The following is a 27,489-nucleotide window of genomic DNA, read 5'->3' as shown; positions in this document are numbered from 1 at the left end:
CAAATATTTTTAATAATTTATTTTAAAGATAATTTTAAAAACCCAATAAAAATGATACAGAATTTCAAAACAAGATGATACAAGATTAACAATGGTTATCATATTGCAGACTGTCATCTTCAAAGTAGTTGCTCAGATTACTAGATATAGGCATGTAAGATTGATCAAACAATATAAGCATTAACTGTTCCTTTCAATGAACTAACAGAAATCAGTAGTACAATTACTTTAGCTATCTTTTCTTTTCTCCTTTCCGCTATCCCAGTTGATCTTTCCTTTTGAGCAGTTTCTTTCCCTTTCACAATGTCTACTGTACCTTTTGGATCTTATTTACTCTTTCAGTTTCTTACAGTAGGGAGACAATATGATGTTTACACATGTGGGTCTGATTTATTTCACTTATGAGTATGGTCTCTAGTTGCATCCATTTACCTATAAAAGCCTCGAGTTTGTCTTTCTTTATAGCTGAGTAATACTTCTGAGTATCTGCCCAGAAGAACTAAAACCACTGTACCACAGTGATCTATGTACACTCATGTTTATAGCAGCACAATTTGTAATACTTAAATCTTGGAAACAACCCAAATGCCCACCAACCGAGGAATGGATAAAAAAGATGTGGTATTTTCATACTCCAAATATTCTACAAACAGTTGAAAATTCATCTCAGTACTTCTTTACTTGTTATTGAACTTCAGAAAATTTTCAAACATTTCTTTACTCCTTTTGCACATTTTCTGTTGAATTATTTGGCCCATTTAACTGAGTATCAGTGTTTTTAATTTTTAGCAATTTTTGAATTTTCAAATAAAATATTATCCTCACTTCAAACATTTTGATCTTTTCAGTTCTTAGCTTCTGTAAAAAATGTACTGAGAAATGATTCAACCCCAGGAGACTGTTCAAAGACCAACAAAATGAAAACACAAGCACCCACTATTTGCCGTACAAGAAAACCAGGTAACCAGGCCGTGCTTCTGGATCCACGTCCGCTCCTCCCCCACTTCCACACTCGTCCCTTCTCTCTGAGTGTGACCTTCAGTAACGCTGAGGGGCGTCCCCTACGACTTTTATTGCACACACATTCATACTCAACAAGAGCAGTCTTATTATGAGCATTTTCAGAATTTCTACCAGAAGATACTGTGTTGTATGTCGGGAAACGTCCTGTCTTGTTTCTTCACATCTACGAGACCAGTCTACACGCAGCTGCACTCTCCTTTCAGGAGCCGGAGTCTAGTACATGCAAATCCGCGTTTATTCTGCTATGTTTTGCGGAAGGCATGTATGCAGCTACTACTTCTTTCCATTGTAATGCTGCTATGTACATCTTGTCTGCTCCTTGGGCATGAGTCTTTGTTATCCTCTACGTATATGCACAAGAGCAAAACTGTTGCTTTGTGAAACTTGTTGTACGTAGACTCGACTTCCCTGGGTGATGTCAGGGTGGCTTCTGCAGCAGCTATAGGAGCTCGCCTCTGGCAAGAGGCTACTCTGACTTTTTATTCTGATGTGCAGCAAGTCTAAACTTGGTAAGTGTTCTTAAGTGTTCTGTTCATTTCTGAGTGATTTCTTCTACATTTAGAAAAGCACGTTTGCAGGGCATGGTGGTGCATGCCTGTAATCCCAGTGCTCAGGAGGCTGAGGCAGGAGGACCACTGCTTGAGTTCGAGACCAGCCTAGGCTACAAAGTGAACTCGAGGCCAGCCTGAACTGCATAGGGAGACCCTGTCTCAAAAAGACAACCCCCAGAAAACTCTCAAAAAACAAAACAAACAAAAAAAACAAGCAAAGAAAAGCAAGTTTATTCCCATGAGACTTGGTAAGTATGGAATTCTATTTTCTTTTGGCATTTGAAATTTACCACATTAGTTCTTTTGGAGTTTGTTCTGCTGTAAGGCAATACTTGGAAGTGATTTTAAGTCCATATGTCACAAAAATAAGCCCAGCAGTTGATGCATGCCTCTCCTGACCTAGCCACCTTATCACACATCACTGCCTCCCGTGTGACAGTCTTCAGGCGCCTGCCGGCCGGCTGTCCCACCAGAACCCTCCACCCTACTTCTGTGCACGTGTTTAGTTGCCCTCCTGCCCTACGCTGGGAGGAAGGGGAATGTAAAGCAGCACAGATCCTGCCCCTGTCCCCCAACTTTCACTCTGACAGATAACAAACGAGAAAACAGAAAATTCCCAATGGGGTGAATTTCTATAAAACGCCAAAAAAGCTATTGCAACAAGAATAAAGGAAAGTGGCTCCTTTGGAAGGAAAGCGGGTTCAGGGAGTCCCCTCACAGCGGGGGTGGGGTGCCAAGGTGAGGGAGGAAGGCACGGCCAGGCTGCGGCAGGGCTGGGAAGACGGATGAGAGCACCACGTCTGTGGGGTGAGCAATTATCCACCATATGCCTACTACACAATGGAGACTACGTCAAAATTTTGAGATGAGTAGATAACTGTATAAAATTCTGAAGCCATTAGACTATCAGAGAAAGGCATTTTCCTATCCTGTCTGCAGAAAGAAAAAATTCCACTTGGTTAGACAGAGTAAATCTGTAGTAGGGTAGACATTTAAAATTTTACTGGTATCATCATTATAGAAGTTTTATACATATCATGTTATTTTGTGTTTAGTCTTTGATGAGCTTTGTTCTCCAGAGGCCTAAGGAGAATGAGAAAGTAAGTACGACAGACAAAAACAGCATGAAAACTCCAACTGCTACATTTCCTCACCTAACTGATATTCGTGGTGGGATACATCTTTTCAACATAAGACTTTTATCTTTTTTTAGAATGAAGCATTAAGACTACAAGGTTCATTCAAATAGTAAACAATTTCGATGACCTTATTTTTATACTATTTCTCTGCATGAAATTACTAAAACAAAGTCAACCCAGAACAATAAATCCTGTTTGGTTTTTAAAATTAGCACTGCCTTAAGTTACTTCAGGAAGAGCGATACCTTTCTAACATCATTATAATGTTAAGTGTTCTAAGAGTTTTGTTCTATTATCTCAATTTGAATCCTGCAGGATAGTTCTAAAATTTTATTTTGATCTTGCCTATTTCTCAAGATAATGCCGAAGTGCTTTATCTTTTATCTCATGTTTAAACAGCTCACTTCGGTTTCATGTACCTCTTTACCAACTGCTGATTCTAAGTTTACGTGAAAACATACACAAGAACAGCCAGAAAGACTGTGGAAGAACTAGACGAAAGGTGAACTCAGGCAGATATGCAGACACGGAAGCCTAATAATGAAACAGGTGGCAGTGGAGTATGTATAAGGAAACCAACTAACGGAACACAGACAAGAAACACACCCCCCGATGCGGGACGTGTCACTGAATAAAGACAACACGTCAAGCCAACGAGTAAAACAAGGGCTGTTTTGTAAAAGACAGATTTAGAAAATAAAGTTGGACTATTTCCCACCATGCACTAGGAGGACTTCTAAGTACAGCAAATGTTAAGACATTAAGATATTAAAGTCATTAAAGACAAATGGGAGAACGCTGATTAACCTCCAGTTATAGAGAAGGACTTTTCAAGTCTCATTGACAATCAGAAGCCAAATGAAAAGACCCAGAAATAAAGTTAAGTTCTTCATGGCATAAAATACCACAAAGTTGGGGAGCCAATGGTAGAGTGGGAAGAATATATCTGTACCTCACATGAGAGATGATAGGCTAATTTCCCTAGTACACAAAAAAGCTTATAGAAATCCGTAAGAAAAAGAGCAGCAACTCAGTAGAAAGATGTAGACCTAACAAAGCAACAGTTTATAGAAAAAAGATATAAAATGCTTTACAAATGGAAAGCTGACCAACTCAACACCAAGCAGAGAAATACAAACTGAAACTACCCTGCATGGTCTTTCTAACCAGCAGACAGGCACGAAGTCAGAGTCGGATACGAAATAACTGGGTAGACTGAGGAGAGACTTTAGATTGCTGAGTCAGGTGAATGTTACTTACTCGTATGAATGTGTTACCTGTGTACCTGTATAAAGTACTATTCATCAAAAATTAACAAATGCGTACTGATATTTTAAAACAGAAAATTGTATTTTACTTGACATCACCAAAAATAACTTTTATAAATATATTGAAACCAAATGTATGTATACAAGATGTGTTCCAAATATACAGTGAGTGTTTACAAAAATGCATTACAGTAGAAGACACATTGTCATTAATCCCCTTCAAAGCTGCGCTCACGCCTGTAATCCCAGCACTTGGGAGGCTGAGGCAGGAGGATCCTTGCAAGTTTGAGACCAGCCTGGGCTACTACGTGAGCTCAAGGCCAGCCTGAACTGCGTAGTGAGACCCTGTCTCAGAAAGACCAAAAAAGAAAGAAAGATGGGAGAAGTGTTTTCACTGTGGTGGTGGCAGGGTATTTTGGGGGGGTTAATGGCACTGTTTCTCTTACTGTAATTTATGTTGAAAACACTTTAACAATTACCCTATTATTCAATCACATCTTTGTATAAGGTGAAGTCCAATTAGATATTTTTATATTCCAACCTCAAACCTGCTCTTTCACTAAAAAACACCTATAAGAACTTTACCTTGAGGTCATGAGAAAGATAAAAAAAAAGTTCAACTTAAAAATAGAGTATGTTTCTCACCATTAAATTCAGTGTTGCTGTGGGTCATGACCAAGTTCACCTAAAATAACCCAGTACACTCATTAGTACACTTGCCCGCTTCCTGAGAGGTCAGAGGCAAGGAAAGGGACCCTGGGCCCAAGGGGCAAGAAGAGGATTATCATGGGAGTTTAATACTGGGTGCCTGGGGGAATAGAAGCATTAATAGAATTAGTAAATCAAAGAAAACACAAAGCATGCAAGGAGAGTGGATTCGACAGGCAGCTTCAGGGAGAAATAGTAAGTACGGCACACAGAACTTGGTCGGGGAGAAAAGGGACAAAAAAGACGATTAAGAAACATGAGCATCAACAGGAATACATACCAGCCATTTTCCATATTCACTGATGGCTTGCTTATCTTTATAGTTTTTCTCAGCTCTCTTCAGTTCTTCCTTTCTTTTCTCATTTATTTTCTCCTTTTCCTTTTGCTTAAAGAATGCTTCCTTTTTCTCATTCCTACGTAGAATAGTATAAAACACTGGAAAGTTAAAGGAGAATATGTAACACAGCCTCCCTGACATAGCTCTGGCCGGAAGAACGCTGAGACGCACCAGTGAACCTCAAGCTATGCTAATCTCAAATCTATCTAAGCACCTGTCATTGTGGATTACCATTTTTCAACCGCAGTTAAGTTTTCTTTCTTTTTCTCAGCCACCGTTTCCTCTTCTTTCTGCCTCTTGGCTCTTGCATATTCTTTCTCCTTCTTATTTTTCTCTTTAAGATATTCCATCTTTTTCTCTTTCCATTTTTCAAATGCCTGGAAAATTTCAGAATAATTTTCTCCTGCTTACTGTGAATATTATAAAGTACGTAAAGTGCGGTGCGTCACTCACTCTGGGTTCAGCGGAGACGCCGGAAGCCCCTGCGTACCTGCAGCGCCTCGCCCTTCCGGAGCGCATTCTCCTCCTCGGCCTTCCTCTTGTGCTCCTGCTCAAGCCTCTTTTTGGCAGCTAGTTTCTTCGCTTCCTTTTCTTTCATAGCTTTCCAGGCCTCAAATGATGCTAATGCTTCTTCTCTCTTAGCAGCTCTTTTCTATTTTGGAAAAAACAACAGGCCGATAAATACGCGTGTATAAGCAGACAGAAAAACAGATTCAGTTACAAAGATATCCATCGTTAATCCTTGAGAGTCATTCTACACAGAATTTAGGTTTTAAAGTAGATCATTTATTTAGGTTCGTTTGAATACGTTAATTTATTTAAAAACGTTATTCAAATTATTCACATTTTAAAGTGACATTTTGGAAGTGTTTATCAGACACTCGTCTATTATTCATGAGAAAAATGCAATGCTTTTCCAAGTTCTACTAAAAATGTTATCAAAATAAATTACAGTAGTCTGAGTGGCACTGTAAAATTTCAGAAAAAATTTTAAAAGTTGTAAGATTATAAAATAAGTTGGTGAACTGGTGAAGTCGCACAGTAAGGAAGAAATCTTTGGTTTGAAGCCGTGTTGATTAACATTGGTGCATAAAGTGCTTACTTCACAAGTAAATACCAAAGGTTGAAATCTATGCTGGACGGGACAGCAAGTAGGTGACTCCTCAATCTAATCTTACAATATCCAATATCTGCTACAAATATTGCTTAACAGCGGAGGGCACACTGCTGTATCAAGGAGGTCTCATCACTCAGGAGTGGGGCCCTATCACCCTGCAGCACGGTACGGGTGAACGTACAGGTGCACGGCGCGGGGCTCCATGGTGTCACACACCACGGGGGAGCCAGGCCACGGAAGCCTCCGAAGAAGCCTCCAGAGGCCTACTCCATAAAGGACTGGCGCAGGCAGTGATCTCTTTGGAACGCTTCCTTTTAAAGCTATTTTTATGCTGAAGAGCACAGGAAGCTTTTGTTTTAGAAGACACAAAGCACTGAGCAGGCTGCAGGCAGGCAGACAGGAGTGAGGAGAGGGGACGGAGAGGGCAGGGGGGCTGGCAGGAGCTCGCGCTCAGGGCAGGACGGACAGGAAGACACACCCACAACTCCAGGGGCAAAGAGGAAAACTGAAGGTGAGTGTTGAGGATCCCTTCTATTCGGGGCCAGGTTCCACCTGAAGTCGGTTTCTAGAAGTGAGTTAGGTGGTCACAAACATAACTGCTCAACCCTGTGAGTTCTACCCATGAAAACTAAAATAAAAACTTCTATATTTCTGTTTTCATGAAAAACAGTTATATTCATGCCAAATTCAAACTATATAATAAACTACTATGAAGAATTTTAAAAATCAACTCTTTTATCTAGAAGTTATTTCACCATTTTAAAAACAACTGATTTAGAAAGGTCAAATATTCAGAAATTAACTTCCTTATTTCTCCATACCTGTTCATTTTGGATCCTTAAGTTTTCACTTTCTATCCTTTTTATTCTGTTCTTTTCATGTAAGTGTACATTTTTCTTTTCTAACCACTTCTGTGAGAATAGGAAAAAGGTTACATGATATTCAAAACTGCCTAAATGAATTAGAATTTTATTTCTGAAATAGTTGATTAAAACTCTTAAAAAGAAAACATAAAATTTATAAATTTTACATAAACTAGTATCATTTTTCTTTTTCTAACAATAATTTAATAAATCTAGATATATATTACTTAAGAAAACCCTATGCGTACGATCAAATGTGTATGATCCTCTTTAGAAATAAGAATAGAAATTTCAAAGACTGAATGTCAAGGGTAAATGTACTAACGTTTCTTTCTCAAATGCATATGTGTAATTTCCTAAAATGCATTATCTTATACAACAAACAAGACAAAAAAGACATATTGAAACTATGAAAAAATTCTGTGTAAGTCCAACAAGATCCCAGGAAAGAAAATTTTCAAACACCTTTTTGTGTCACTAAATAATATAAACTTTAAGGACAAAGAGAATATCATGTATATAGATCATACAGTGTTTTAGCTTTTGCTGTATTTCTAAAAACCGTAGGGGCATGTTTTGAAACATCTGTGGTCAGTTAAAGTGTGGAAGCAAAAAGTTGAGTGAAATACCTTTGCATTGGTCATGCATTGTAAGGGAAAATCTTTCCATGTGATTAAGGGTTAAACCATCATTTCTGACAGTCACCTTATCCTTTGATAAACATGTATCCTTAGGAAGTGAGGGTTGGTCACCGTTCTCATTAAAAGCCTTTTCCTTTTTACCTGGTAAACAGCTGCCCTTATGTGATCTGCTTTGTCAGGCTCGAGGTTCTGCTTCTGTGAAGGCTTTTGGTCCAAGACTTTCAAAGTCCCTAAGTACTGGGAAGAGGTAGTTGACCCTGGAGTTCTCCTTACAGAACTGGATTTCTTCACAAACTCAGAAGTCATTAATCTGAAAAGTTCCAAATACATCAAGAGAGAGTACTTCAACTTGTTAGAATATGTAACTGTCACCATTGAGAACTACATTATAACTTCATTTAAGAAGTTATAATCACTTTGAAAGTGATGCAGGTAAAAAGTAGTCTTTCTTACTACATAAAAGTCCCACTTATTATAATTTAAACTTTATACCTTTAGAATGATTGCTAGTTTTAGGTGTTTTTAATTAGAGTGTTTTTAAGAAGTACAGACCACAGCTCACATTACACAAAGAAAGGAAGATTAATAAAGTGGGCTTTATTTACTCTTTTCATGTTTCCTTGTATCATTTTGTTACAGGAACCACTCTAAAGTTAGAAAGACCGGAACCCTCCATTTCAGAGGTTGGTGGGGAGAATCAGTCTATTCTGGTGACGTTTACCCATGTGGTAACGTATAGCCACACTGGCTATACCTGCTGCCTTCCTGCTCCAGCTGCAGAAGGGAGCAGTCGCCACAGGGACAGAACTGCCCAGGCCACTTGAAACAGGCACTGGCTGACCATTCATTCATAGGACGGCCCGGCTGGTCATGCCTACTTGATTAAAATTCGAAGGACTCAGCGGGCTTAGACTAGAACTCATGAGCTAGCAACCTTCACCTGTATAACGCAGATGAAGCCACACAGCTTTTTATCAGGTTAATAAGCCCACTTAGCCCACAAGCCTGAAGACTTTCGGGACAATTTCTCATGTGTTAGGGGTTTTAGATGAAATAGTCAACCCATCTCCTAAGAGGGAAAGGAAGAGTAAGTCGAGTAACACCAAATGCAGTTTGTTTTACAGAGTTTAAACTGAAATGAGTTTTGCTAAGAGTGCAACCCCCTAAGTGAGCGACGCTGATGACTTTATTACCGGGCAGACGCACTGGATGCTCTATTCGTTGTTGACTTTTTACTCTTCGTGATTCTGTCTTCCACTGTTTTCTAATAAACAGAAAATCCCATGGATAGGTTATGCACCATTAGTGATCACAGTTAGGCTTGGCGCCTACACTGTCAGGAAATCAGTACTTTATCCAGTACGGGTCATGCACAGTAGGCCCTGGGCACAAACCAGTGAATGACATTCCACCGAGGAGCCAAATCTCAAGCAGGGGCCGCAGGCCACAATCACAGAAACCCGAGTCATGAAAAGAAACGTGAGGGTCAGTGACGGTGACTGCAGGGGCCAGAGCAGGGCTGGGTCCACTGGGACAGCTGCCCTGGGAAGGCATCTGTGCGGGGCAAGAGGGAGCCAGGGCTGCGGAGGAGGCGCAGGGAGGCCCACACGGGGGACTGGAGAGATTTATTTTTAAAATAAACCCCACAAGCACATGGACAGAGGGACAGAGTGGACGAGCGTGTGGCCAGAGGAGCCGGTGACTGTGAGCTGGTGGTGGTGGGCCTTTGGCTGTTCTTCTTATGATGAGGAAGCAACAGCAGAGGCCTCACTCCCTGCGTTCCAAGAGCCCTAGGTGGTACTACTGGGAGGGGAGCGCAGGTGAGGCACGTCCTCAAGGTGGCAGCAGTGCTTTTCCAGGGAAGGCGGCCAAGGGCAATCCACCTGGAACAGGGCTTGTGACCTTCGGTGAGACAAAACTATCGTCTGTATTATGATAGTCCCGTTTAACTACCAGTTTTCACCTACCACTGTTCACTTTCCCTGGTAATAAATAAGAAAGTTCTTAGCTACCTACAGCTGCAAGAGATAAATACTACATTTAAGAGAAACAGAGCCCAAACATGCTATCGTATAGATTTTAAGTGTGGTACCCTGGGACAAGTAGTCCTGCACACCACAAATCTGTTCTTCAAGTTTACAATTACAGTGTTTTGAAGAACAATCCTGTCCATCTATTTACGGACACTGACAAACATTTCTTACAGATTTCCATAAAAATGTTCTCAAATTATGTTAAAATTTCACTAACTCAAAACCTCAGAAATTGGTCCAGACAGCTGTACTTTTAGCATCTGAAGACCTACAGAAACTATTGCTACAGGGACAATTTCTGAGAGATTTTAAAGTACATTTTGATCATTTTCAGGTAACAGTGGGTTTTATTTACTACAAACTTTTCTACTGAATCAAGAACTACCTCACAACGTAACACCACTATCAAAAGGTGAGATTTCCACAGGTTATGCAGAGCTATGTAATATGGAAAGTAAGATATTGTGAGGCTCTCATGGTGCAAGCCACAGTATGGAAAGTGTGAGTTTACGGAAATACCTGTGCGGGGGCCGTGGCGTCGGCAGGCCCGATGGGCCCTGGAGATCTGGGCAGCCGGGGTGCAGCTGCGAAAACCTCCTCCCGCCCCGGCCCAGCTTCCTCCTCGTCTTCTTTACGGCCGTCGGTGGCCCCCTCACTTTCCTCGGGGTTCTCAAGTTCAGGAGCGACACAGTCCATCAAAACCGCATTGTCTTCGTTTCCATTTAGTTCCCAGGAATGATGGTTTTCAGTGACTTCTTCATTCTGATCTATATTGAGAAAGAACAGCAGCACTAGAACCTTCTGAATGAGTAAACTGGAACACAGGTTTGCTTACTTTCCTGTAAAGGAAGACTGCCTGTAATCTTTGCTCTTGCAAAGTAAGATAGGATGGAAAACACCACTTTTTTTCATATGTGATCTTCGAAAGCAAAACTGGTCACTTCATGAAGCATTTGGGAAAACTAGTTATTTTAAAAAACACATTAATCATTAGAATGGAACAACTATTCCAAAAGAAAGACACACTAAAGGGCTTGTTGAGGGACAAGTCAAATAACCATGGTGGCAACATTTGTTCAGTCCTAAAACTTACCACGTTTCCCCCCAGACAGAACTGAGTCTTCTACGTTAACTTTTGCTCTAAAAGATACAGCAGGGCTTCTTCTCAGAGGATATCTCATTTTATTCATGTACAACACTGTACATTTATTCCCTTTAAGTCTACCATCAAATCAGTACTAACTAAAGACTTACGAGTTAGGAGTGGCAACAAAAACGATGAACAATTAGGAACGACGCTCTACACAAAGATGAAAGGTTGCACGCTCCAAAATTAGCAAGTGCTTCTTCACTTCATGGTAGTGCGTCAGGTACGTGTTGTAACACACGCCGTACGGAGTTACGAAGATTCGCACTGTCAAGTGCGCAGGATATCCCTGTGACATCTGTGCTCTGATTGGTCATTTGGCAATACGCCTCGAGCTCATTTGCCTACGCAGGCGTTTCTGTCTTGTCTAGAGGTGCCCACTGGTGTACTTACAAATAATGAATTATGCTGCAATTTATATTACCATTTTTATATTAATGTCAATATTTATTTGTATTTAATTATATATTATTATTTTATATTTCATTGCATTTGCTGTATGTCACAACAGACATACTAGACGTCAGTCTGGCTCATGATCTTCACAGGGGCTTATTGTGGGGTAAGGCTTATATTACGAGCACATGAGCACCCTGAAAAATCACGCCAGGGTTCATTTTCCAGTTAGGTCTGATTTGGGGAAAGAGAATACATGTCCTTAGCTGGAGAGGCTGGCTGTGAAAGGATCGGCACACATTTCCAGGCCGTGGCAGCGACCACAATAAGAAGCAAGCATCAGTACCACTGCAGAGGACAAAGCCAGCGTCGTCCGTTCCGTTCTGCGGTGCTGCCCCGCTGGCCTCCGCCCAGGACTGAGCGTATCAGCGGCCTGCGGGACCAGCGCCTGCTCCTGCAGGAGACACCTCACTTTGCTTCTGTACAGCTGCTGCTGTTAGGATCCTGCCATGCTCTGGATGCGCAGTGCAAAGAAACCAGCGCTCTCTGTGGTCTCTCATCGCTACCGGGGCCACGGCCTGGCCCAACACCGACCAGCACCACCAAGTCCTAACGCTGCTGCTTGTCCTATGGCCACTGATTTGGAACCTGTCTGGAGGTCAGTCCTTTTACAGACATCTTATTACTGCGTTACACGGTCACATCCGGACGGCATCCAGCTGCAATTCACTACTGGGCTGTTGGGAGCTGTATCAATTCACTCAGTGAAAAGAACACAGACTCTGGAGCCAAATGTTCAAACTGTGGCTTCAGCCCTGGCCTTGGGCATGTTTCTCAGTACCTCTGCATTCCGTCTTCCTCATCCGTAAAGTGACAAAGATTATACGACACAGTAAGCACTTAAGAAATGTCAGTAGTATGCCCGAATCCTAGGAGTGGCTATGCACTTCAGCTTGTGCTGTTACAGCACTAAGAAAGTAAGCATGAACCACTCACGCCTCGCATTCACTATGTGCTTAGTGTTCTAAGCGCTTTGTTTGTGTTATTTTTTTAAGGCTCACAACTGCCCTTGGGGCTGGATATTCTTATTATCTGCATTTTAAAAATCCCTACGTGGCAGAGAGGCTTGCGACTTTGCTCATGTAGCTGTACCTGGATTAAAGTCCGTCTGAACGTTACACTGCACGGTGGAGACTACTGCACCACTCGCAAGTGGGCACGACTCGCCCGAACGCTCACCCCCCAAACTTGCCCTGTGGCTACAACGGACTGCAGCACCGACATTTCACAACCTCCTTTTCATACGGGTTAATCTGACAAGTGGGGAGACGGAGGTACTGCCAGTTAAAATTCTGCACCTGAAGTCACACAGTACTGAGCAGTCAGCACTGAAACTGAAGCAAAGACAAATACACTTCCCCTGTAACCGTGCGAAGTACAGTTCCCCCACAAACGAGGGTCTGAGCAATGCAGCATTCACAAGCAAAACACAATAGTTAGATACAACCACCTTTTCTGGACATCTTCTCCTCAGATCCTGGTGGAAAGCACCTTCCAAGGCTGTCTTTAAGGGATGACGACGGGCTTTTAAATGACGGATCCTGTTTTTAAAAAATGAATTTGCCATGTAAGTTCAGTTCTCAAGATTTTTACAGCAATAGCATTATTAAAACTACAGACATGGGATCTGCACAGTCTGCCGCTGAGGCGCCAAGAGCGCTAAGCTCCTGGAGGCCGCCGAGCTGTGCTTCTGAGCCTTCACTGTAATCCTTTGGTACTCAGTGGGGCCCTGAAAGAGGTATTTTAGTTCTGTACCTGAAATCTCTATTTTAGAGCAATCTCTGCCTAGGAAACACACTTACAATGCTGGGCTCAAAGAAATACTAGCTTGTTTAGAACTAATAAAGAAGCCTGAGAGGATCCTGTGAAACCACCGAAGCCAAAGACTGAAAGACAGAGGCAAAGATTCAAGTTGACATGCATTGCCAGAGGGAAAGCTGGAAATCTGTGTGCAACCACGCTGGCTGGCTGTTAGAAGAAATGTTCAGAGGCACTTAGGGGATCTGGAATCCTCCGTCATTCATAGCGTCCTGCGTGCAAGCAAATGCCGCTGAGGAGGGAAGAGACAGAGCAGATGACTCACACGGGAGGAAACAACAACAAAAACAAGGGACAGTCAACAGGAGCCAGCCACAGACGACGCAGATGTGGCAGTTAGCAAGAAAGGCCCCGAGTCATTCCTGTAAATGTGTTCCGGTATGATAGGGCAAACACGTGCACAATGGCTAAACAGAAGGGGATCTTATCAGAGACAAAGAAAGCCAAAAAACACCAGTGGAAATTCTACAGTTGAATGCTATAGTAACTGAAGTAAAGTTTCACTGGGTGGACTTCATAGCAGATCAGAGATCAGAAAAAGTCAGGGGACTGGAAGGCAGCAATGTAAATTAGCCCACTTGAAAAACAAAGGAGAGTAAAGATTAAAGAAATGTGAATGAAACTCCAGTGATCAGTGACATATCAATGTATGGATAACTGGAACTCCAAAGAGAGGGAAGAAGACAGGGTATCAAAAAATTAAAAAGCAAAATAAAAATCCAGAGACATCCCCTATTCCTGGAAGGTATCAGCTCAGAGAAAGCTCCCTGGCCCCAAGCAGAGCAAGGACAGGGAAACTAACCTGGGCACCTTGTACTCAAGCTGCTACAACTCAAAGAAGAACAAATGTTGAAAAAAATTCTTTAAGTCGCAGAAAAAAAAATAACATTGTATACAGGAGAATAATAAAATGTGTGACTGATTTCTTGACAGAAATGAGAAGCCAGAAATAATGGAAACCTACAAAGAGTTAAGGGTTAAAAAAGGAACTACATCCAAGGAGGATATACTCAGCTAAAAATCCTTCAAAAATGAAGAACAAGAAATACTTTTTAGATAAGCAAAGACTGAGAAAGTCCGTTACTGACAAACTTACATTGTAAGATATGAAAAAAAAAGTGCATAAAACTGATGAGAAATAACAAAATCATGGTTTGGATCCATAGGAGGGAAATGAGATTCCCAGAAACTGTACATGTATATCTTTAAGAAAAATATAAAGATTTATTTTTTCGTAATTCTTTAAAATCTTAGGCAAAGTGTTAAAAAAGCTCTTTAAGAAGAATTATAATAATGTATGTATTGTTGGGATTATATCCTCAGCAGTTCTTTTTTTTTGTTTTTTTTTTCTGGTACTGGGAATTGAACTCATGACCTTGCACTTGCCAGGCAGGCGCTATGCCACTGAGCTAAATCCCCAGCCCATCCTCAGCAGTTCTAAAAGATATGACAATGATATCACAATGAGTGAAGGAGTATAGGCAACTAAACTGCTGCAATATTTCTATGCTAAATGTGAAATAAATACAAGCTTTACTCTCAGTTATGATCATTCATTGATGCAGTGTTGTAACTCACAGGACAAGTATTAAAAATATAATGCAAACAGTGAGAGCTAAAGAAAAAAATCAAGAGAGAATCAAAATGAAAACCTAAAAAACATGTGATTAATGTCCAAAAAAGGGGGCAGGAATGGAGTAACAGAGGAACAATATAACAAAGGAGATAAACAGAAAACAAACAGCAACAAAAGTCAAAGTATTTACATTGAAAGAAAATTCACTGAGGTACAATAGCTCAGGCCTATAATTTCAACTATTCAGGACTCTGAGGCAGGAGGATTACAAGGTTGAGGACTGCTATTGAGATTGTCTCAAACTAAAGAAATTTAGGGGCTGGGAATTTAGCTCAGCGGCAAAGCGTCTGCCTGACAAGTGCAAGATGCAAGGTCGTGAGTTCAATTCCTGGTACTGGAAGAAAAACAAAACAAACAAACAAACAATCAAATGAAAGAAATTTAAAAATAGTCTGGGGAAGTAGTTCAGTAGTAGAGCATCCCTATGATTGAACCAGTAGAAATCAATCAATCAGTCATAAGTGGATTAGACACTAGAATTAAAAAGGATGAATAACCAGATTTGATTATAGGGGACACTAAACTATTACTATATGGGATTCATTTAAAGAAAAAGACCTAAGTCATCTGAAAGGAAAAGGATAGAACATACACTACGCAAACACTAGCCATAAGCGAGGCAAAGTATCAAACAAAATGAACTGCAAAATAAGAAATACAACAGATGTAGAGACACTTTTCATTGCTACAAGACCATGACATAATAGTAATAATAATAATAATAAATGTATATGCGCCTAGTACAAAGTTATAAAAGACCAACAAAAATAAAATGAGCTACAGACAAATCTCCAGACCTATGTGTATGTTTGAACATCCCTACATTGGCAACTGGTGAACCAACTAGAGAAAACATCGGTAAGAACGGAGAAGATGTGTGTGCCACTACAACTGCCCTGATGACCCAAGTGAAATGGCAGAACATGACCTGCAACACCAGAAGAACAAGTGTACTTTGCCTGAGCAAATGGAGCTTTCACAGGTCACACTCAGGCTGAGCCACTGAGGATTCTCAAAAACTTGAAATCATAAATTTTTCTTGGACAATAATAAAATTAGATTATAATCAATAGTAAAAAGCATATCCAGAGAAGACTCTAATATTTGTAATTAAATTTAATTATCACAAAATAACTAACTGGTCAAAAAGAGAATATATGGGAAATTGGAAAATTAATTAAGGAAATGATAATGGATATTAAACACATCTGAAACTTTGGACTTGTTTCAGTAGTCTAGAAGGAAATATATAGTTTCCAGGGTTTTAATAGAAGGTGAAAGACTCACAGTCAAAAAGAAAATTTTCAACTTAAAGATAAGCAAACCAAATGCAAAGAAAGTAAAAAGAAATAATAAATACTGAAATCAGTGACATTGGAAACAAATAGAGGAAAAATTAGCAAAGCCAAAGCTAGATTTTTGAAAAATTTAAGAAACTAAGCAGCACCTACCAAGATTTAATAAAAAAGACAAAACACAAATTATACATATTAGAGATAAAGGATGGCATGTTATAATAATGTTATGGTCATTAAAAGGATAGAGAAATATCATGAACAGTGTTCAATAAATTTGACTTCTCAGATGGAATGACAAATTTCTTAAATATAAATTAGCAAACTGATGAAAAGAAAATCTGAGTATCAAAAATATCTATTAAAAAATGAAATCTAAGGCTAAAGACCTTTCTACTAAGGAATTCTAAGCCTGGATAATTTTACAGATGATTTTTCTCTTTTAAGGAAAATATGATGAACTTTTAATGTCATATTTACCTTTCAGATAATGAAGAAGAAAGTACACTCCTTAACTCATCTGTACAGATGCCTAATAATATTTTCAGAAAAAGAGCCTTCATAAGTATATATCCAGAAGTCAACAAAATACTACCAAATAAATCCCACAATACATTATGTCTTGCTCAAGCAGAATTTATCCTAGCAATGCTAGGTCTGGTTAATTTATGCATCAGTCATATACACAAGCCCTACCCCCAAGCTCAGAGATGCAAAGTCAGAGGTAAAGGTGCAGGAGGAAGGAACGCAACTCATCCTTTCTGCACTGGGCTGTGGCTTCTCCAGGACGGTGCTATGGTTTGGACCTTAAATGAGCCCAAGGGGCCATGTTGTAAAGGCTGCCCTGCCCATGGTCCTTGCCATTGGCCCCGGCCTAGTGGGAGGAAGCTAGGCACGCCCTTGGAGGGGGTGGTGGGACCTTGGCTCCTTCCTTTCTCTCCTTGCTTCCTGGCCACCATGAGGTGAGCAGGCCTCCTCCACCATCCTCCCATGATGTACTGTGCCGCCATCTCCCGAAGCAAAAGGGCTAAGGAAGCACGAACTGAAACCTCTGAAACCACAAGCGGAAAGAGCGCTTCCTCCTGCCAAGTTGATTATCTCGGGTATCTTGTTACAGGGACAGAGAGGTGACTGACAGACCGTAAGGCAGCAAGAGGAGGTGCGGGGTCAGGGAGGTATTTTACCAAGAGAGAGGATAGAGCACGGCTGAATGTAGATGGGACAGACTAGTGAAGACCCGAAGCTCACACATGCAGAACAGGGAACAAAAACTAGATGGGAAATTCCAGAGACAGTAGATTTAAGGAAGATTCAGAGCACAGTCCATAAAGAAGGCCTGTGTAACGAGGACTACAGAATATTCAGGTGGTTAAAATAGAAGTTTCCAGCACTGAGATGAGAGAGCTACATCCTGGGTGATGCTACAGATGCCACACAGGTGCATGTGGTCTCCAGATCCCCTACCGACACAGAAACACTTCACGACCTACTACTAAGAGACAAAGCAAGAGTACAACAAAAAATGTGAATACTGACAGGCAAACATGATGTAAGCACACAGAAAAATGCTCTCAAAGGGAATAAGCGTAGTAAACTTCCTGTTAGGTGGCCTGACTATGATTAGCTATACTTTTATTAAATCTGTCATAGTATGATGTCATTTTTTTAAAAATTGGGAATTTTTAAAAGAAAGAACCTAGAAATGCCAGAGAACAGCATTTAGCTAGGTATCCGTTCCTGTTTGAACAGTGTCCCCCCAAATTCAGGCACATCTTATTTAGAGAACAGTGTCTGTAGATATGACTTGGTAAGATGAAGACAGACCCTAAAACTGACAGCATCTTTTTTAGAGAAAGAGGCACCAAGGAAACACACAAGAAGGTCAAGAGGCGATGAAGGCTTGGATCGGAAGGATGCAGCTGGAAGCTAGGGGATGCCAAGATTTGCTGCAATCCCCTGAAGTGAAAGGGATTCTTCCCTGAAGACTTTTGAGAGAACATGGCCCTGCAGATCTAGTGCCTGACTTAGGACTTTCTGTCTTCAGAACTAAGAGAAACAATTTCTGTTGTTAGGTCTCCTCGCTTGTGGCAACTGGTGGTAGCAGATGCAGGAAACGAATAAAATATTCAATTGATCAGATAATTATATTGAATATAAAATAATTGTCTTGGTTCCTTCCTTTGGTTTTTCAGATCAGATTAAGAAATAGCATGGAGGGGTCTGCTAGATATATATCAAATTGTCAGCTGTACTTGTATGGCTGGACCACAGACCAGGATTGGAATTACCGGCTTTTTTCGCTTCCTAGCACTGCAGATCTGAATTGGAAGTTGTCATTCATGTGGTCAGAGTACAAAGGAGCCCCTTTCTGTCGTTTTGTATCACCTCCTGGGAGCACACCTCTACACACCAGTGCTGTAGGTGGCAGGTACAGAACTAAAGAAGTCTGGATAGGTGACACGTAGTTTCTGTTCCCTTAGCTACCCTAGCAAGTTATGGGGGACCGACACTCTTCTCTACTTTTCCCTCCTACAGTGTGAGAGGGGAGTTTCTTCCTATGGTGAAACACAGAGACCGGGGGGAAATGTGCCTGATGAAAACCTGGAGGGTCACACTGCACCCCACGGTGGCACACCCTAAAAACAAAGGAACACTCAGTACACATTTGTGAGTGAACTGAACCAAATGAGGAAGTGATACTAACTATATATTCCTTAGCCAGAAAATGTGTAATGCTAAAATACACAAGTAAAAATATAAGATGGTATGATTTAGCCCAGAAGCACAAAATAATTTTGACATTTTACTTCCTCTGGAAGTGGGTGAGTCTCGCAACTAACAGCTGATACGCAAGTACTTTCTTCTTTCTTTGTGGTACTGACAATGTACTGTATCTTATAACTGATGGCATTTTTTGCGCACTGGAATACAGAGGACTGAATTCAAGAACACAATTCAACAACTTGGCAACAGCACCCACCTCAAGACCAAGGTTTTCAGAGAATTCGTCTTTCTCAGCTTCCAGCTGCCTGACACCCAGCTCAGGAAGGGAGGAAGGCGCAGAATCCAAGCCATCACTGAGGGCGATTTCTTTCTCTTCTCCTAGTTCTTCCTTCTCTTCCACGTGGCTTCTCCTTTTTAACATGCTCCTTGGTCGAGGTAAAGGCTTAAAGTGTTCATCTGTTTCGAGACTGCTATTTTCTGCTACAAACAAACACACACACACTTTCAGGGGATTTTACCAAAAACAGACTCTGGCTTCCCGGGCTCTCCCAGGGGTCACCAGACTGCCATCCTCCAGCCATGACCCTTAGCCCTTGACCAGCCCAGAGGAAGCCACAACCCTCCTCTACAAGACCCAGCAAGGCACAAGCAAGGGCTGGTTCACAACCAAACTTTTAAATAATGTTGCTACCCTGAAAGCAGTCAGTATATATTGCTTTAATTTGAAGTCATCTCTCCACCTTTATGAACTCTCATAGTCTTCACAATATTTTTAAAAACATAAAACAAAAAACCAAAGCTTGCCTCTATAAGAGGAGATCCATGCAACAAACCTTAACAAGTCCCCGACACGAGGCCCTGAACACACTACCGGCCCTCAGAATTACACAGTGACAGCGGCCCTGCTCCAGGAAGGGAGATGATCCCAAACACACGAAATGCTGAGAGCGAGCTAAGTGCTGTGCAAACACGAAGACGACCATGCTGGCTCGTGGGAGGGAGACGGGACTGGCGAGCTACCACTCTTCGAGCCCGTGGGACGCGCCGGCGGTTATTAAAATCTCACCGGGAAGGCTGGGTGAGACTTGGGGCGAGCACACTGTGAGCGTGCAGGAACTCCTGGGTGCAATCCCCGGCGCCAAAAACCAAACATAAAAAAAACCAATTTTCACGGATGTTGTTCCATAAAATACATTCTGCGTTCATAGGACAGTTGTGCTATAGTGAGAATCTTGTTATTAAACTTTTTCATAAGAGACAGGCAAGAACAGAGAAAACACTGAAGGTCTAATATTTTTATAAAGCTTTACTTGCTACCTAGCAATAGCTCATTACATAAAAAATATTCAGTTCCAAACACTGAAGAAGAAGTCTAAGAATTTTGAGAAGGATGAGGCTGGCTCATAAACCACGTTTTCCTTCATGAATGAATCATTCATTTATTCGTTTAGATACTTCACAAATTCTACAGTTTCATCTTAAGACCACCAGCCTCAAGGTTTATTCTTCAACCTGAAGAATTTGGGAATAATGACTTAAGTATTTCATACCAAAATTCTCCTTCCAGAAGTATTGCTGAATTAGCAGTAAAAGTCTATATATTTTTAAAAAGCTCTGTTTTACATTGAAGTGTATGAGACTATCTATTAATTTTGTATTTCCTACACCTAATACATTAGATACCCAAGCAGAGAATTTAGAATCTTTTCTGCCACCTTGTGGTTAAAATATAATATTTTTTTCATTTTAATTCACTGTTATCTTTTTTTTTGGTACATAAGTGGATTATGATTTGGCTAATTATTTACCATAAATTTCTATTTGCATAGTTCTACCTGCTTCAGATCCATTTTTAGCTACTCTCCACTCATCATTCCTTAATAATCAGGCTCAGAGTTACTCTTCTGTCATGTGTAGTCCCATCACTACAGTAGAAGCACATGTTAGTAAGTCAATTCTGAGTCCCAGTGCTTTGGGATCGCATTTCCTAGTGTTTAATAGTTACGGAGATGCACTTCCACAGATCTCAAAACAACTTGGTAGGATAGGAAAAGCAGGTTTAATCTCTGCCTCAGGTTGACCTATTCGTCAAAATCACACATAACTGGTATATAGTAGAGGTTTTTCCGGTGCATCACACATTATTTTAGCATTCTCTGCATTAACACATCCTTCAAGCAGTTCTCCCTGATGTTTTCATTGATATCTAACATGCAAACTGTAAACGTTTTACCAGGTACTGTATTTACTGGTAATATAAAGGAAGAGGAGTTTTATGAAGGTGAGTACGAACAAATATCTTTTAGAAACCAGAAGGAAAGCAGATGGGAAACATCCAGCACTTCCCCTTGCATGCACAAGGCCCTGCGTGTCCCCAGCAGACTGCAGAGGCCTGCTCCCTGCTTCAGCCACTTCTACCTGGAATCCACAGGAACATGGAGGAGAACTCTGGTGACCTTAGATCACACCAAGGATTTACCCCGAGAAAAATGAAGGTTAGCAGATTTTCCCATGCAATCAAAGACTACTTTTTCAAAGAAGAGTCTGGAATGTCAATAAGCAATAAGAGCAACAAAAGTTTCTCTCTTCAGATACACAAAGGCAAAATACTAGCGTGGAAGTGAACTGCTGGGCGTCCGAGGGTGTACGCGTCCCTCAGGAGCAAACCCGGGGACTGCAGCATGCAAGAGAAGCTGCTGCTCAGGAACCACAACTCAAGCTCCAGAAATGACTGTTTGCATCTCTGGGGCGTGAAGGGCCTATGAAGGATTCCACTGCAGTTCCCGCTCTAGGAACAAAATTTCAGCTCACGGGCCTGGCTGTCACACATCCACACAGACTCCAGGCTGAGCCGGCAACAGGACGATGGGACTACAGGTGTTCTCTGTGGCCCTGTGTCTGCAGAGCCGAAAAGGCGTATCTTTTCCTCTTAAATACATACTAGCTACCGTGTAAATGTATTTTGGGAATAATTATTTTAAAATACATTTTCAAGAAATATTGTTATATAATCTAACCATTACCCGAAGAGGTGCTTTTGGTTGGGAGACTCCTGGGTTTTGGTTTTATTGTAATTCTCTGTTTCTCAATTTCTTGATCTTTACTTTGAGATTCCGAGAAGGAATCTGCAAGTGTATCTTCACAAACATCACGTGCCATTTTTTCGCTGTCCTTGACCACGACTTCTGGCTCCTCTCTCGTTATGTCACTGTTCCATTTTTTGGTTTTCAAAAAAGATGGCCGTGGAGAATTCTTTTCCTCATCGTCTGACAGATGAAAATCATTCACTTTTTTCTTAACTGAATTTTCATCTACTGAGGTATCAGAAAAATCACCTAAGGAAACTGAAAAGTGGACAGAAAAAAATTTTCAATAGTTTATTTTAAGCTTTTAAAATTGCATTAATTTTAAAAAAACTAGAAAGAACTAGAAATCCATTTACAAGCATGACCAGTGGTTTACTTTTCCATGTTCTCACATACCAACGTCACTCTCGAAGTCGTCTGAGTACTCTGAGCTCCTCTGCCGGGCCGAGCGGGCTATGATTGCTCTTAACAGCTCATCCTGGAATGACAGAACTAAAATCAATTCCCGTTCAGACACGGAGGTCTCATATTTAAAATTCTTTGAAAAATGCTTCATTACTAAGTGCTTGCAAACCTTCATTTATCTGACAATCTCCCGAAGCCTGCTCTGCACCATGCACCTGAGGATTAAATGCAATGCAAAACGTCACAACAAGGACCTTTCCGAGGAGCTTGCAGTTCAACTGCAGAACATGGGCAGTAGTGAGACCTTCACTGCAGGTTAGAATTAGAGGTAGGGAGTACGAAGTGAGGGGGATGCAATCTAAATGATTAGAAACTCACATCTTGGAAGAAACTGGCACTCTGAGTGTGGGTGCTGGGGACTGAACCCAGGGCTCCCTGCAAGCTAAGTAGAAATTCCACCGAGCATCTGTACAAATTCACAGCTCCACTGAGCTATGGCCTCAGGCCAGAGATAGTATTTTGTAAGTATACTACATTATTTCACCAATAATGGAAAATTAGAGGCTGGGTTCAAAAGTAGTATACCAACAGAAAAAAAACTTAAAAGTTAGTTATAGTAGGACATGGTTTTTATATGACGACGGTAATTTCAAATTGCTTTTATGTGTGTGGGTGTGTATGCGGTACTGGGTACTGAACCCAGGGTCTACCTGCTGAGCTACATCCCTCTCTCTCAGCCTTTGTCCCTTTCTTTTTCTTTCTTTTTCTCTTCTTCTTTCTTTCTTTCTTTCTTTCTTTCTTTCTTTCTTTCTTTCTTTCTTTCTTTCTTTCTTTCCTTCCTTCTTTCTTTCTTTCTTTCTCTTTCTTTCTTTCTTTCTTTCTTTCTTTCTTTCTTTCTTTCTTTCTTTCTTTCTGTCTTTCTTTCTTTCTCTTTCTTTCCTTTCTTTTTCTCTTTTCTTTTTCCCTTCCTTCCTTCCTTCTTTCCTTCCTTTCCTTCTTCCTTTCTTCCTTTCTCCCTCCCCTCAATCGACTCTCTTTTTTCCTGAGACAGGATCTTGTCAAGTTGTGAAATAGCCCAGAGTGGACTCATATGATTCTCCTGCTTCAGCTTCCCAGACTGCCAGGATTACAGGCAGGTGCCACCAGGCTCAGGTTTAAGTTGCTCTTTAACTTTTAATTTAGTAAGAACTTTGTATTGAGGCTAATTTGAAAGCCTTAAAGCCATAAAGAAGGATTTGTAATACTGGAGCCCAAACATGATGTGTCATTTGCAAAGCCTCAAAAGGAATATAAGATTACTCTAGCTTAACATAGGACTCTTTATAGAATCACTAAGTTCTGGGTTCCTAGTTGTTACAGCTTGTGTCTAGATGTCTCCACAAAGCCTCATGCAGTCATAGGTGGGGCTTTTTTCAGAGGTGGCTAGACTAGAGTGCGAGATGCTGGGACTGATTCACAGTGCAATGCAGGTTAAAGGGCACTAAAAGGTTAAAGGGCACTAAAATTAAGGGTGTGAGGGTTACCCGCCCTTAACAGCCTAAATAAAGGAGCTGTGGTTGTCCCTTCTTGCTTTACTACCTTCTGCTGGCCATAAACTGTTTCTCCTTTGTGACGCCACCCTTCCTAAGAGCCAGCTGATTATACAGACTAAAATCTCTATAAACTGTGAGCTAAATAAACCTTTCCCCCTTTAACTTTGGGTGTTACATATTTTGTCTCAACAACAACAGAAAAGTAACTAAGACAGAAATTTGGTGCCAGAAGTGGGGTCACTGCTGCAGCAGACATTACCTGGCCATGTGGCTCAAGAGCCTTTATTTAGAACTGGCCTGTGGGAAAGGGAAGAGTTAGGAAAGGTTCAGAGATGTAGCCTGAAAGAGTACAGCTGGAATACCTGGGGCTGTTTTGTATGAGAGATTCTGGTCAGAGCTCAAAGACCAGAAGGCTGATAGAAATCCTGCCAGTAAAGACCTGGCTCGGGAGGTTTCTGCTGGGAAAAAGTACTGCATTGGTTGTTGGACTCCAGATGACGTATGTTATCACTTGGCAGAAAGTTTGTCTGCATTTTGCTTCTCTCTACAGATTTTGCCCGAAACTGAGATTAAAGGCAGTGGACTAATCTGGTAGAAGAAATTTCAAGGCAGCTGAATGCCGAGGTGCTGGCTTGGCTACTGTTGGGAGGTTTTAGACAGGTTTATGTTGAGAATCAAGAGAAAAGAGCCCAGCAGAATAATTTAAAATGTTTTGTGTTTGGCCAGAAAGGAAGCTCCAGTAACGCTATGGACTGCAAAGATAGAAGAGAGGAGATCTTAATTGCTGAGAAGGAACAAGAGAATACAAAAATGTCCTGAGGGCATCACAAGAAGCAACAGGACTCCACCTTTTGCAGGTTCAAAATTGCAAAAGTAGAAGACTTTCCTTTACAAGGAAAGCCCCAGAGCACCACATTCCAGAATGGTGACAGCCTAACCTAAAAAAGTTATTCCTCGAATATATCAATATGTGATACAACAAGCATTTTTAATTTCCAAAAAAAAAAAAAATTTAGTTCATAGGCACTAGACCCCTACAGCCAAAAAACCCAAAACACAACACAAAGATCCTGGCTACTGCTCCAGGTGGCAACAGACTGGCATCCTTCATGTGGTGCTGGTTTTAGGCGCATACAGAACGTAAGAGTTCTATGGCAGAAAGGCCTCCACCCAAATTTCAAAAAAAGGCCTGGGAGGCCAGGTGGTGTCTCCTCGAGAGGACAATGTGTAAAGTTGTGAGTATACAGTCAAAGGTACAGGAGAGACCCCCAAAACTTTAAAACAGCCAGAAATGTAAATTATCTGGAAAAAAACTGCAGCGAGAAAAAGCCGGCCCCAGAGAAAAGTCACGAGAATTACAACCACCAAAAGTGCTACAGGGGCTGAGGCCCCAAGCCCTTTTTAGAGTTCACGTCTTGGCAGATTCCCTGAGATGCTAGACACAAAACTGTAAGACTTAATGTTTGCCCTTCTAAATTTCAGACCTGCTTTCATTCCATTCCTTTTTACTCCCCTATTTATTTCTTTTAAAATAAAAATGTAAAAAATAAATAAATAAAAATGTCCACCTTGTACCATTAAATGTTAAAAGTGTTTAACTTTCTTTTCATTTATACAGGGGCCTTAAATCTCAGAAGAGACTTTGAACTTAGACTTTTCAACAATGCTAAAACTGTTAAAGACTTAGGCAACTCTTAGACTGAATGCCTCTTACATATAGAAAGGTGCATGAGTCTTTGGGGAGCCAAGGGCAGAAGGCTATAGTTTGGGTCTAATTATCCCCCCCAAAACTTTATGCAGTCATAGATGGGGCTTTTTCAGAGGTGCCTGGATCTAGAGTGTATAACCCTAAAACTGACTCATGATACAATACTAGGCTCAAGGGCACTGGGATTAAGGGTGTGAGTGCTACCCACCCTAAACAGTTTAGATATATTCTAAGAGATAGAAAGAGATGCGGTTGTCCCTTATTGCTTTACTACCTTCTGCCCACCATAAACTATTTCTCCTCTTCAATGCCACCCTGCTTAAGGACCCACCAATTATAGACTAAAACCTCTACAAACTGTAAGCTAAATAAACCTTTCCCCCTTTAATTTTGGGTGCCAGACATTGTCTCAACAACAAGAAAAAATTACTAAGACACTAATACACAATTTATACTGTACAATCATTCAAAACAAAAATGCTTTATAGTATTTTACCTGGAAAGTAGTTCTTTTGGTAACTTTTGGACTCTTCGTATAAGCCAAAGTTGTGCTGAAAATTTCGTCAGCCATAGTGTATTTTTTCTTCTCCCTCAATTAGTTAATAAATGGTTGGACTAATTCATTCAACCTGCAATGGTGGCTGAAACAGATGAAAAACATAGCATCAGACTTCTTTTGCATGCTTGAAAATTTCTATTAAGCACACTTAATGCCAAAAGGAAAAAAAGGGGAAACAAAATAAAAGGGTCTCATGAACACTGAGCTGTATCTTCCTCTAAAAATGTAAATACAGTTCTTGTAAAGAAATAGACATAAAAAATGCAAATGGACGTTATCCTAAAATAGTTTTGCCACTATTTTAAGGATGAGCAAATAAATGAATGCAATACACTAATGAGACAAAATGCTGCCAATGAATACAGAACGCCGTATTTTTCATGTCTTCTCCCCCAAAGTATAACGGAGCTTACAGCACGGCCGCTCTGCACTCCAAAGGCCACCGAGGCGGCCGCGGGGCACAGCCTTGAGCCGCACACCCCCACCGCACAGGGCTCCGTCTCGGGGAGCGGTGCGCTGCGCCCCGCGGAGCCGGCGCTGTTCCCTCGCGCCCCCTCCGCTCACGAGCCGCTAGCCAGGCCGGGTGCCGGAGCTTCCAGAGGGGCTGTGCCGAGCTCGCCTTCCCGCTGCGGGAAGCTGGGCCGACCCGGCGGCGGCGTCCTGTTTGCGCGGCTCCTGGCTCTGCGCCCACCCGGCCTCCGCAGCCGCGGGCGCCAGGACCCCGAGGCCGCGCGGGGTCTCAGGCCCGGTCGGCCGCACTCCGGATCCCGCACTCAGCCCGGCTGGGGGGGCGGGACCAAAGGCGGAGGTGGACGGCGGTTGCTAGGCAACAGCGTCCCGGGAGGAAGTCACTTCCGCGCCGTCCTGTCTCTCGGGTACCCGAAGCTGCCCTCGGGCGAACGCGTCGCCACGGCAACCACCAGCCTGAGGAAGTGACGTCACCCGCAGGGCGCTTTACGCTTCTGGTGTTGCCTGGGCGACAAGGCCCGCCCTTGCCTCCAGCGCCCGGAGGCCCGTAGAGCCCAGTCGGCCCTGGATGCTCAGGAGGTCTTTGCTTGCACCGAGCGGACGGTGCTCGAGAGCCGGGGAGTGTCCTTGGGAGGGGCGGAGCGCGGTGCAGGCCGCCTGCCCGCGCGGCTTTGAATCCCGGCGCCCTTCCTGAGCCCGGGGAAGCTGCGGACCCCCGGGGAGCGCTTCCCTCTCCTGAAAGAGAGGAGACCCCGGGACGGCGAAAACCCCGCAGGGGAATGCTGGGAGCGCCCCGTCCACTCCGTGGGCACCTCGGGGCGGCGGCGCGCTGCGGGGTGCAGTGTCCCGGATGTGTGCTGGGGCGCACCTGCCAGTCAGCCAACCAGTCAGTCAGCCAGTCAGTCAGTCAACCAGTCAGCCAGCCAGTCTGTCAGCCAGTCAGTCAGTCAGCCAGTCAGTCAGCCTGTCAGCCAG

General features: G+C 42.0%; 1 protein-coding gene across 1 annotated transcript in view; it reads right to left on the bottom strand.

The window, feature by feature from the left end:
- The window catches only part of Map9 (microtubule-associated protein 9), a 31,418-nt gene extending 4,483 nt beyond the window's left edge, over nt 1-26,935 (bottom strand). Inside the window, exons 1-13 of the mRNA XM_005400952.2 lie at nt 26,460-26,935; nt 25,984-26,128; nt 22,239-22,320; nt 21,780-22,100; nt 19,013-19,236; nt 12,734-12,824; nt 10,200-10,447; nt 8,841-8,911; nt 7,789-7,957; nt 6,965-7,054; nt 5,517-5,678; nt 5,258-5,403; nt 4,970-5,102 (exon numbers count right to left, since the gene is read on the bottom strand). Of these exons, the coding sequence (XP_005401009.1) occupies nt 4,970-5,102; nt 5,258-5,403; nt 5,517-5,678; nt 6,965-7,054; nt 7,789-7,957; nt 8,841-8,911; nt 10,200-10,447; nt 12,734-12,824; nt 19,013-19,236; nt 21,780-22,100; nt 22,239-22,320; nt 25,984-26,058 (1,812 nt within the window). The 5' untranslated portion in view covers nt 26,059-26,128; nt 26,460-26,935. The remainder of the gene's footprint in view (nt 1-4,969; nt 5,103-5,257; nt 5,404-5,516; nt 5,679-6,964; nt 7,055-7,788; nt 7,958-8,840; nt 8,912-10,199; nt 10,448-12,733; nt 12,825-19,012; nt 19,237-21,779; nt 22,101-22,238; nt 22,321-25,983; nt 26,129-26,459) is intronic.
- Between the last annotated feature and the right edge of the window lie 554 nt (nt 26,936-27,489).

Source organism: Chinchilla lanigera, unplaced genomic scaffold (genome assembly GCF_000276665.1).
Source record: "Chinchilla lanigera isolate Chin_1 unplaced genomic scaffold, ChiLan1.0 scaffold00070, whole genome shotgun sequence".
Lineage (NCBI taxonomy): Eukaryota > Metazoa > Chordata > Mammalia > Rodentia > Chinchillidae > Chinchilla > Chinchilla lanigera.
The sequence above is the reverse complement of the archived record's forward strand: the minus strand, read 5'-3'. Positions and strand labels throughout refer to the sequence as shown.